This window comes from Macaca fascicularis, chromosome 13 (assembly GCF_037993035.2).
Source record: "Macaca fascicularis isolate 582-1 chromosome 13, T2T-MFA8v1.1".
Classification (NCBI taxonomy): Eukaryota; Metazoa; Chordata; class Mammalia; order Primates; family Cercopithecidae; genus Macaca; species Macaca fascicularis.
The window spans coordinates 106790134-106802173 of record NC_088387.1 but is presented as its reverse complement, the minus strand read 5'-3'; the positions used below and the strand labels follow the sequence as shown (position 1 = coordinate 106802173).

At 37.3% G+C, this 12040-nt stretch overlaps 1 protein-coding gene across 4 annotated transcripts in view; it reads right to left on the bottom strand.

The window, feature by feature from the left end:
• Positions 1-12040, bottom strand: part of NBAS (NBAS subunit of NRZ tethering complex) — a 390542-nt gene that overhangs the window by 237892 nt on the left and 140610 nt on the right. For all 4 annotated transcript variants that reach the window (XM_005576512.5, XM_074012306.1, XM_074012305.1 and 1 more), the window contains one exon: positions 10820-10993. In XM_005576512.5, coding sequence (XP_005576569.3) covers positions 10820-10993 — 174 coding nt within the window. The remainder of the gene's footprint in view (positions 1-10819; positions 10994-12040) is intronic.

Genomic DNA, 12040 nt, shown 5'->3' with positions numbered 1-12040 from the left:
ACTCCTGACCTCAAGTGATTCGCCCACCTCGGGCTCCCAAAATGCTAGGATTACAGGTGTGAGCCACTGTGCCCGGTCCTAAAGAACCACTTTTAAGTTCAATGTCCTTGAGTCCATATTTGATCACATATGCTCAAACCTTATGTTGAGAATCCTTTAACAGTCTTTCAGTATGAAAGGTAAACAATAAACCTTTTGCCTTCCAGTTAAATGCCTCTATGGCCTGCTCCCATGAACCACTTACCCTTCTACATAAAGTTTTATTCCACTCAAATTAAATTACTTGCACTTACCTAAACATGATATTAACCTGATTTTGTCTCCTTGTTTTAGTCTACTTCTACCTGGAATGTCTTCTTAAGAAGACATGTCTTGCCATGTCTGAAACCTATCCAATAATCCAGTTATATCTTCATTTGACTTTGACTTAAATTCAGCTTTCCCAGATGTCTACAGTCCTGGAGTATGCTCAATAGTTGCTAGTCCAGTGAGTAAGTCCTTACACTACTCTCATACATAGATACCCTTTTCTCTCTGTATTCCTATGGCACATTTCTTTTCTTATGCCATTCAGTATATTTTTTAAAATATAATCTGTTGTGTCCATAAACCATACTGTTCAAATTTATAAGACATTTTTCAATCTTTCCCTGTTAGAATCCCTATAAGATACCTAACTTCATATAGTCTAAGACACACTTTTTTTCATCATTCCTTCCCTATGATCTCAGTTGTCACTTTTATACTGTCATTTGCCTTTTCTCAAGCTAAAAGAAGACAGCCCATCTGGGACTTTCTAAGAAGTCAATGAAATGAGTCTTCCACACCATAGGCTGCAGATTATCACCCATACTGCATAAAAAGATAAAATATAAAAGAATAATAATTTCTAAAACATCTTAAAATTATGCACTATATACACTAGAAAAGAACACAGATGATAAGATAGGATACCTGGAAAATCCCAAAGAATCAAGCAATGAAAGAAATCAGTGAAGTAGCAGAATACAAAATTAACATACAAATAGCTTTTATATACACAAACATTAAACGGAGGAAATGAGGGCAGATAGTACCAACAGAGAAAACTTAAAACTCAGGAATAAATTTAACAAAAAATGTGCAAAACATCTAAGAGGAAAATTTTTAAGCAATCCTAAAAGAGATTTAAAAAGACATAAACTAATAGAACAACATCCCCTATTGCTGGATACAATGACTGAACATTAGACAAATACTGGTCTCCCTAACGTACAAATTCAATGCAATCACAACAAAATACCGACAAGCAATTTTATGAAAGTAGACAAAATGGTACTAAAGTTCAGATAGAAAAACAAATACACAATAACACAAAAACAAAAACAAAAAACGGGGAAAAAACCCACAGAGGAATACTACCTCCTCAGACATTAAAACACAATAAACTCTCTGTAATTAAAATCATGCAGTACTAGTGCATGGACAGACAGACCAGTAGAATACAGAAACTCTAGAATTAAATCCATGTACAGATGGAAATTTCAGTATATGACAAAGGTGGCATTTCAAATCACTAGGGTAAAGAGAAACTTTTTAATAAATGATGCTGGAACAATTACGTAGTCATTTGGGAAAATAAAATCAGATCCATGTCTCACAATACAAAAAATAAACTCCAAATAAATTGGGAAGAGAAAAATAAAACCATGCAAGTACTAGAAGAAAACGTGAGAGAATTCTTCCTTAACTCTGAGTATGAAATGGCTTTCCAACCATTACTCAAAATACAGAGGCAGTAAAAGATCGAACAATTTGACTACACAAAAATAAAAAAACGAAAACATTGTATGACACAATAAACAAAGTCAAAAGATAACTGAACAATTGGGAGAAGTATTCACAATATATGCCATAGACAAAGGGTTAGTTACACGAATATGTAAGAATTTCTAAAAATTAAGGTACAAAAGAACAAAAACCCTAGGCAAGAATGGAGCAAGGACAGGAATAAGTTCAGAAAAGAGAGATAATGTCTACCTAACATACCGGAACATGTTAAAACTCATTCGTAATTAGAAAAGTGCAAATTGAAACAACACTGAAATACCATTTCTCACCTATCACATTGGCACAAATTTTAAAATATGACAACAAATTCTGTTGGCAAAATTGTGGAGAAATGGGCATGCTCCTACTTGGTTGGTGGCAATGTAAATTAGAACAATCCTACTAAAGAAAAATTTGGCAATATCCAGACAACTCTTGCCTTTTTAAACCCAGCAATCTCCTTCCAGGAATATATACACTGAAAATACACCAATAATTTAAAAATACATATGGACAAGGTTATTCATTGAAGCACTGCTTGTAATTGCAAAAATATTTGGAATGACATGCATCCCAATACATGGAAAGCTAGTGAGACTAAATAAGTAAGTTCTTAAAATTTTATTAGATTTAGATTTATATCCATATGTGGCTAGTGGCTACCATTTTGAATAGCATAGCTCTAGAGATACTTTTCAATTCCTGAGGACCGTAGACCAAATTGCAGCCAAAAGTTTAAGGGGTTAAGTATGCCCTCCACAAACACATCTTGCTGGGACAGGAGTCCAGGACCTGCCAAGGAGAGGGGCCTAGTAAGCACCCGATACTTCCGATACTTTCTGGAGGATTACACCCTAGGAATAAGGGAGAACTAGAAATAGGAGAGTCTTTTCAAAACTTGAAACAGCTCAATCCCTGATCAGATTACAGGGACTTCACTACTCAGAGAATAAAATGACAAAGAGAGTGGAGATAACTTGCCACACGGGTAACTGGCGAAGGATAATTTCCATTTCACAGTATTGCAAATTAAAACCACAAGAAGATGCTACTATGTACACAGCAGAATGAGTCAAATTTTTCAAAAGACCCTCAACGGCAATTACACAGGTGTTTTTTTTAGAAAAATGTCTAGCCTTATACATTATGTGTAGTTTTCTGTTATGTATGCCGTATTTGTTTTCTATTGATGCCATAACAAATTATCACAAACTTGATTACTTAACACAAATTTATCCTCTTACAGTTCTGTAGGTCAGAAACCAAAATGGGCCTGACTGAGCTAAAATTCAGTTGTCAGCAACTGAATGTGTGTTCCTTCAGATGCTCTAGAAGAGAACCCACTTCCTTGCCTTTTCCAGCTTCTAAAGGGTGCCCACACTACTTGTCTCATGGCCCCTTTCTCTATCTTCAAAGACAGCATCACTCTGACAATTCTATAGCATCCTGACCACAGCCGGAAAGATCTGCTACCTTTAAGGACTCATGTGGTTGGACTGGGCCCACCTGGATAATTCAGGATAGCTTTGCCATCTAACAGTCCTTGCTTTAATCAAACCTGCAAAGCCCCTTTTGCCAGGTAAGGTAACATCTTCATAGGTTCAGGAATTAGGACATGGACATTTTGGGAGGCTATTATTCTACCTACCACACGTGCTATACGTCAGAATAAAAATATAATAAAGTAATATGCATACTTGACTATTCAAAGTCTGGTTAAGATTATCCTCATCCAACACCTGAACAACTCAGATCCTTTGATCATTTTAACTCTGACACTAAAACTCCCTTCTTACTATTGTTCATCCTGCTTTTAATACTTTCCATACTTTTTCATTATTATTAATTTATACACTGAATGCTTATTTATATTTTTTTCATATTTACTGTTTCCTAAGTATGATTCTTTTTTCCCCACTCTTTATCATTCCCTCTTATATCTCACTACTTTCTTTTTGGATATAATTTCCTTCTTCATGAAGTACATCCTTGAATAATTCTTTCAGGATGGGTCTGTAAATGATAAACTCTGTTTTCAGTTATCTGTAAAAAGTCTTTTTTACACTCACATTTGAATGATAGTGTCTCTATGTAAAATATCCTGGGTTAGAAATGCAGTATACTATGTAGCTTAAAGGTTTGGAAGTCACACTACTTAGGCTTAAATCCCTAATGCATCAGTAAATAAGAAACATATAATGTGAGCAAGCTAACTAACTACTCTGCTTTTCTGAATCTATAAAATGCGAACAATGATAGCTATATAGTCATAAAAAACTTTAAATGAGTTAATACATGTGAAATGTTTAAAACATAACTACCAAAGAAAAAGCATTAAGTAGCCAGGCACGGTGGTTCATGCCTATAATCCAAGTGCTTTGGGAGGCTGAGCCGGGAGGACTGCTTGAGGCCAGGAGTTCCAGAGACCAGCCTGGGCAACGTAGCAAGACACCATCCCTACAAAAAGTTTTTTTAAAAGCATCAAGTAAATGCTGGCTATCATTAACTATTAGGTTGACTTAAATATCAAGGTTAATTTTACTCGACATTTAACACGTATATTATTTCATTGTCTTCTGGTATCCATTGTTCTTAAGAAGTCTGCTTTCAGATTTACGGTTTTCCTTTGACTGTAACTTTTGTTTACACTAGGCCACTTTGAAGATTCTCTCTGTGTCCATGGTATCCTTAAGCTCCATTACAGTGCATCCAAATCTAGGCTGAACTATATTTCACTTATCTTCCTCAAGATCTGAATGCACCTCGTATCTTTCATTGATTTTAGGAAAGTCCCACGTTGAATACTGCCTGCTTATTGTCATCTCTAGTCTCTCTTCCTGGAATGCTTATTCTCTTTCTGGAACTCTTATGTCAGAACTGCTCTCTCTATCCTCAATGTCTTTTAACCCTGTATATTTTTCATTTCTTCACCTTCATGTGTAACAATCCAGAAAATTTCTTAGATTATCTTCAATATTTCAATTCTTTCTTCAATTGTAGCCAAAATTCTTTTGAATCCATCCATTTAATGTTTTGCTTTTATTACTACAGTTTCAACTATAGAAGTTCTATGTGCTTCTTTTTCAAATCTTTTCTTTTTTCACAATTTCTCCTTCCTATCTCATGGTCTTTCTTTCCTCATATCCTAAATATTTAAAATATTCATTGTTATAGCCTGCATCTGATCATCTATTACCAGAAGGGAAGGGGAGTAAGGCCTGCCACTGAGTTTTGCTCAAAGTTTACTTTCCTTTTGTGTTTTATAAAGTTGGATTGTAAACTCATCTTTATCAAAGCTTTAAGAATCTTGTACAGTCTAGATTAAAGTGAGTCCTTCAGAGAGGTTTTGCTTTTGCTACTACCAAGCAAACTAGGTATCACCAGCCCATGTCCAGTTTTATCACAGGTCACAGAGGAGTATTAACTGAAAGCACATATTCATGTTAGGCAAGCTCGTTGTTTGACTGCTCAGAAAGCAACTCCCTGCCCCCACATTCCCCACTCCCCTCGAATCCAGAATACATGCCCAGGGAGCCACGCTCCTCTGCTGACTTCATGTGCCAACGGATAAGCAGTTTCCTACTCTACACTTTTATTGACAATGGATCCTTTAAAGAGCCCTGGCATTATACAGAAGTCTTATATCTTCTTTTTCTTTCATTTTCTGCATGATAAAGAGTCTTTAATTTTAAATGAGTATCAGTATACCAAGTAATAACATGTAGAAAGTTTGTGAATTCTCTTATCTGGTTTTGATTAAGAGAAACGAAATGTAGCCCAAACAATTCACAAGTATTCATTATTCTAACCATTAGCAAGAATAAACTACTTTAAGGCTTGCTGCAACTTCTCACAGGTTCAAGTAACCATTTAATATTTTTTCATAAAGCCCATGACCTTCAAGAAAGTGTTAGAACAAAAAAAAATTATTCCATCCTTTTTTTTCTTCAAAGAAGTGTATTACTTTTTACTAGATCTAAGAAAGAAAAAGTCAACATTGATTTATGTGTACTTGAGCTAAAAGGCATAGGAAAACAGACAACATGTGCTCATTAAATTTCTAAGAAATATGAGGGGAAAAGATAAAATCTTTGGATAAGTTCTAAGTCTATACAAAGAAGCTAGATTTGCTACTCTCAAAAAGTTAAAAGACCGACTATATAATATACAGAAATAATTTAATGCCTTTTCACAAGAACATAACTTGAGCTTTGCTAAAGCTTCATAATCCACGAGGGCATCTAAAATGCCAGTCCATGAAACAGGTGCTCCTTTCTTCTGGAAGTTTCCAAGGATTTCCAGCCAATATGGCAAAGGTTGTCGAAGACTTCATCCCAGTTCTGCTAGAAGTAGGTCTGGAAGATAGGCATCTTCCTGTGGGTCTCCTGCAGTTCCGTGGGATCCCAGTGCTGTAGCTTCCTTGGCCTTGAACACTTTCTCCCTCTGTAGGCTGTTCAATTTCAGCCTGAGTTAGAGCATTGGCCTGTTTCCTCCTCCTGTTCTTTTGCGTGGTACCCCTCCTCAGTGGATGGCTTCTCAGCCTACAGCATCTGCTGGCCAAGTGACTGGCCACAGCTGTGGTGACTCTGAAGCCAAGGCAAGCGCCCTAAATCGGCTCCAGGGTCAGCTGACCAGGTCACTCACGACCTACCAGAAGTCTGACTTCTGACTCATCATTTCAAAGACTTCACCTTCTATCTGAAGACAGGTATTAAAATTCACTCCTCTACAGGTTTTCAAGACCACAATCCCTATCCCTAGCCACTCCCTCCTTCTCATGAGTATTTCTCTAACTTCTACCTCTCTCTTCACTTTCGCCTGGTAGAAATTTCCCGTTTTCCTAAAAGTTCAACTATGCAGGTAAACAGATTTTTTAAAAATTAACATTTTAATGAATACTTCTAAATATTTTAGTGGTAACATTTTTAGAATTTCTAGTCAATGATATTGCCAGCTACAAAAATTTATATTCATCTTTATGTTTTTTGAGTTTTCTAAATATTCTATAGTAAGCATTAAATAAGAAAAGGTCATTTTCAAACTAAAATTGCTCACTGACATATGTAATCAGAAATGAACAAAAAAGATGGCACCTAACAAAGCTATGATACCTAGTGAAGTCCTATTTGTTAAAAGAAGAGTGAACATTTAAAGCAGTTGTTCCTGGTTTTCCATCAAAATCACGAATAAATTGTCAAACACGTACTCCAGGATGCCTCCGCTAATTTCTAATCCATTATATCTGGATTGAGCACAGAAAATGCTAAGAAAAATGCACATGGTTCTGAGGCACAGATACACTCAAAAATTACTAGTTCAGAAGTCAGAGAACAATATGAGAAGGCAGAAGCTTTTGGCCCCCAGTTATTCCTACCTAGGACTAGCCCAAGTTTCTTCCCAAGTTTCACTTTCCAAGGAGGAATCCAAGCAAAGAACAATGGCTTAAAATCAGAAAGGAGTGCTTTAAGATACTATTTTTAAAAAGAGGGAGGTTCGAGGCATATGTGACGGTTTCAGAGACAAATGTGGCAGCTAAGTGTAGTGGTAGCACTGGGATACGTCTCAAGATCCATTTCTTTATCATTATGACTCTGGTCAATTTCATTATCATTCCCAAGTATTCGCTCCTCTCTTCCTTTGAGAGGATTACTCTTCACTGCCCCATTAACATCAAGCTTGCCCATGAGATGTTCTTTGACCTGTGAAATGTAAAGACGTAACCTAAGCTACATTTGGACTGAAGTTTTGTGAGCCACTGTGTGTATCTACTTTGTTCTTTTTCCTGTGCCACAAGAGAGAAAAGAGGAATGTTCTTTCTCCCTAAGTCCCCAAATGAGTAAGACATGGGACACAGCAGAGGCCAACCACAGCTGACATGACACTTGTGAGAAATAAATGTTCGCAGCCGTAAGCTACTAAGATATAGATGTCACTTGTTAATGTAGCATAACTTAGTCTATCCTGTCTGATACAGAAATAATTGCACCTATTACGTTACTAAAAATACTTTGTGCATGATTCATGGAAGCTCTGAGGTGCATTGTTTTTGCAAGTAATCAAGTAAAATACAAACAAGGCTCCCTGCACAATTTTAGTAAAGCAAACAAATGTAATCAAGTTATATAAAGCAACATAATAAAATACAGTGTGAACTTTATAACATTCAAAATAGAAGTCACTGTGTCAAACCCTGGCAAATGGAGCTGGGGAGAGCCATGAAGTCGGGGCGGGAGGGGGGCTCTTAGACATCATTTGCATAATAACAGGAACTATCACAAAAATTTTTCCAAACCACAGTCGACTACATGAATCACACAAGGACAACGTATTACTTCTACATAAACACATGCCTATTTCAAAAACTCTCTCAAGCCCAACCCAAAACTACAAGAGCCTAACCATAACCCCAAGATTACAAAGCCCTATCTTACTGCAACTGACGCTTGCAAATCAGAACTCACCAGCTCTTGTAAGACACTGCCAGCACCAAAAAGATTTCTTTTCAAAACAACTTGCACAACCTCCTCTTTCCCCAGTAAACCCTAACCTATTCCCTTAATCTCCACACATATTGGAAGCCACTTCAGTCTGTATGCATGTCTTGAATTGCAGTCCTACTTCTCAAATATTGTTCCCAAATAAAATCTTTTCACTTAGAGATTTGTCTTGTTGTATTTTTTATATTGATACCAGTTTCAATCATTCAATCATTTATTCACTTGCCCTGCCAAAATTTGCTGACATTTGCTCTCTACTAGCCACCGTGCAATTCCCTGGTAATAAGGAGATAAGTAAGATCTAGAAGATATACACAGAAAGCAAAGAGAGAGAGAGACAAACATGTAAACAAATAAATACAGCACAGTATGACAAGAGCTATAATAGAGACAGAGTATGAAGACAGGGAAGTCACAGAAGGTTTCATAATAGAGAGAATCTTAGCAGGACCTTGAAGGATAGGCAGGTATTTGTTAAGTGAAGTAAAGGGGATCACTACTCCAAACAAAGGAAGCAGTTCGCAGCACACGGAGGGCCAAGAGTGAACCAGACAGGGGAGGAGTTAAGAAGTTCCATGTGGGTATCCTAGTGCATACATGGAGAGAAATAAAGCTAAAGGGCAGACAGGAAGCAGACAGCAAAGAACCTTACAAGCCACTCTAGAGATTCCAACATTTACCGGTCAGCAATGGTCAGTCACGGAAAACCTTCCACAGATTATGACATGATCACATGTATGTTGTAGAAAGACAGCAGTTGGGTTGGAAAGGAAAAGCCCAACAACATCACTGTTTCCTGCTTTGAGATTCACATATTTCAACAAAGGCAAATGGCTGTATGTTTTATTCAAAAGCCACATGCTAAATTGCCAAGTGAAAACAACAAAAAGCTGACTATATACAAAGGATTTACGGAAGTATAACACACAAGATTACTGGAAGGAACTTAAAGTCACTTCTTTCTTCCTCATAAAACATTCATATTTAATCCATCTTGCTTCTCACAAAGTATTCTGCTGCCATAAGCCGTCCACCCTGATCTCACCACCCCAAACTTAAAATCAGATTACCAAGAGCAAACTGCTTAAGAGAAGAGAGAAAATTTTACATACCCAATTAACAGATATACTTCTGACAGATCAACCTTTTAGAAACCAAAACATATCTAAGATTAACTAAGCAATGTTTTCCTTTCTATCTTGATTATACTGGTCCATGACCATGTATCTACCAGACATTGCTAATGACGGCCGGTGCAAGGGAACAGTCCCAGCCAGAATTTAGAATTAGAAGGAGCCCCAAATGGCTTCTGCTTGAACCCCAATCTAATGTTTTGAACCTTACTACAAAGTCAGCACCTTCCGTGGCTCTGCCAACTTGCTTGCATACCCTCCAATGGAAAGGGAGACATTATCTCTTGAAACGGTATATTTGATCTATGGCTAAATTTTTAGGTTTGTGATATTGCCAAAGTATACTGCACTTAACAAAATGACTATACTACCAGGAAACACAAACTATCATTTGTACCCTTTAGAAATACAAAGCTATACATATATAGTAGTTGCAAGCAAATATAAGAATTACTAAGAATAATTACAAAATGTCATCCAGGTGCAGTGGCTCACACCTGTCATCCCAGCACTTTGGGAAGCCGAGGCGGGAGGATTACCTGAGGTCAAGAGTTCGAGACCAGCCTGGTCAACATGGTGAAACCCCGTCTCTACTAAAAATACAAAAATTAGCTGGGCGTGGTGACACACGCCTGGAGTCTCAGCTACTCGGGAGGCCGAGGCAGGAGAATTGCTCGAGCCTGGGATATGGAAGTTGCAGTGAGCCGAGACTGTGCCACTGCACTCCAGCCTGGCAGACAGAGTGAGACTCTGTCTCGAAACAAAAAAAAGAAAGAAAAAAGGAATAATTTCAATATGTCTTATGATAACTTAAGAATTTGCATAAATACTATGAAGGTCCTCGAGGGCAGAAACATTCCCTTTTCCTGTTTGCAGTAGGAAAAAGTGTAGTGGTTAAGGACACAGTTGTGGAATTAGAATACTATGTTTAAATCCTGGTTTCTCTATTTACTGTGTAACCCTGGGCAATTACCCTATTCACTTTATATCACAATTTTCATTTCTTGTAGTATTAAGATAATAAAAGTATCTACGCCATAGGATTATTATAAGGATTAAATGAGGTAACACTGGGAAAGTCATGTATAGAAGAATTCAATACTTGCCAACTCTTAGGCTTCTTGGTATTGCCAGTTTCTTAAATATAGTAGATGGCAAACAAACTTTGGAATGAAATCAATCAAAATAAACACAATTTTACAAACTTTCAAAAAATTTGGACTATGCTGTTAAAACTTTTTAAACAATAAAATGACAACCACTTGTTTTTCTGTTTAAATGGAAATTATCTGCAAAGCCTACTATAAAAATTCTATAAATAAAACCTAATACTCTAGGGGGAAAAGTGCACAGACTTTTAAGAAGTTAGTTTCTACTTACATCTGGTTTGGAATGCTGAAATATCTTCAGGGGAAATTTTAAGTCCCCTTTAGCTAAAGTTACTAAATATTCCTTTAATAGCTCATTAGCCACACCAGGCGACTGTTTCTCACAACGATGAAGAAAGGGAACCATCCACTGGTAGGCACTTGTCACGTATTTGTTCTCGGAACACTGAAAGTACAATCAAGCAAAACAGACAAACAAGAATGAAGTTTAACTAAATGTCTTATTATATCAGACAGCAAGTTCTAAAGCTTACAGGTCCTCAGACTGATGTTAAACAGTGCAAACCTAACACTCTAAAACACACAGTCCAGTTCACCTCTCACATGTGGATTGACAGGTAGCAGGAAAATGAATCACCGGCTACTGGGGCTAGTAGAGCTGACAGCAGCAATATCACTATGGCTCATCAATATCAGTATAGCTCATCAATATCTCTATGGCTCATCTCTTTACATCATAAGCAATGTGGGGTCCCAAGGAGCCTAAGCTCAGCTCTAGAAAACCAACATGCTGCTACTCCAGCTCAGTCATGAAATCGTCCAGAGCAAAGAGAAGGCATACCCAAAAAGAGAGTGAGTATAAAAAGAGACAGAGACAGACAGAGGTAACCTTAGATCAACAAAGGGTGAACAAAGAGTGAACGAAAAAAGTAGAAAGAGAGATAGACAAATAAGCACAGGTTCTAAAATAGGGGCCACTAGAAAATAGGGTTTCATCTAGAAAAGTCAGGAATCTCTCCCTTCTTTTTCCTCTTCCTCTTTGCTTTGTTTTGCCCCTTTATAACCACCTTTACAAAATTCCAGATGACAGAGATAGTTTCACTCATTATGGTTTCTCTTAATTATCCCTTAAAAGATACACCTAAAGCTCTTAAGAGGAGTCAACATACAACACAAATTAATTTTACTTAGGTAGATTATCAGGAAAAGAAACTAATAAGACAACGGGAAGGTAAAGCAGAGGGAGAGACAAAAGGAAGATAAGCCGGGCGAGGTGGCTCATGCCTATAATCCCAGCACTTTGGAAGACCAAGGTGGGTGGATCACCTGAGGTCAGGAGTTCAAGACCAGTACCTGGCCAACAAGGTGAAACCCCGTCTCTACTAACAATGCAAAAAAATTTTTTTTTTTTGTTTTTTGGCATTTTTGTTGGTGGGCGTCTGTAATCCCAGCTACTCGGGGGGCTGAGGCAGGAGAATCACTTGAACCCAGG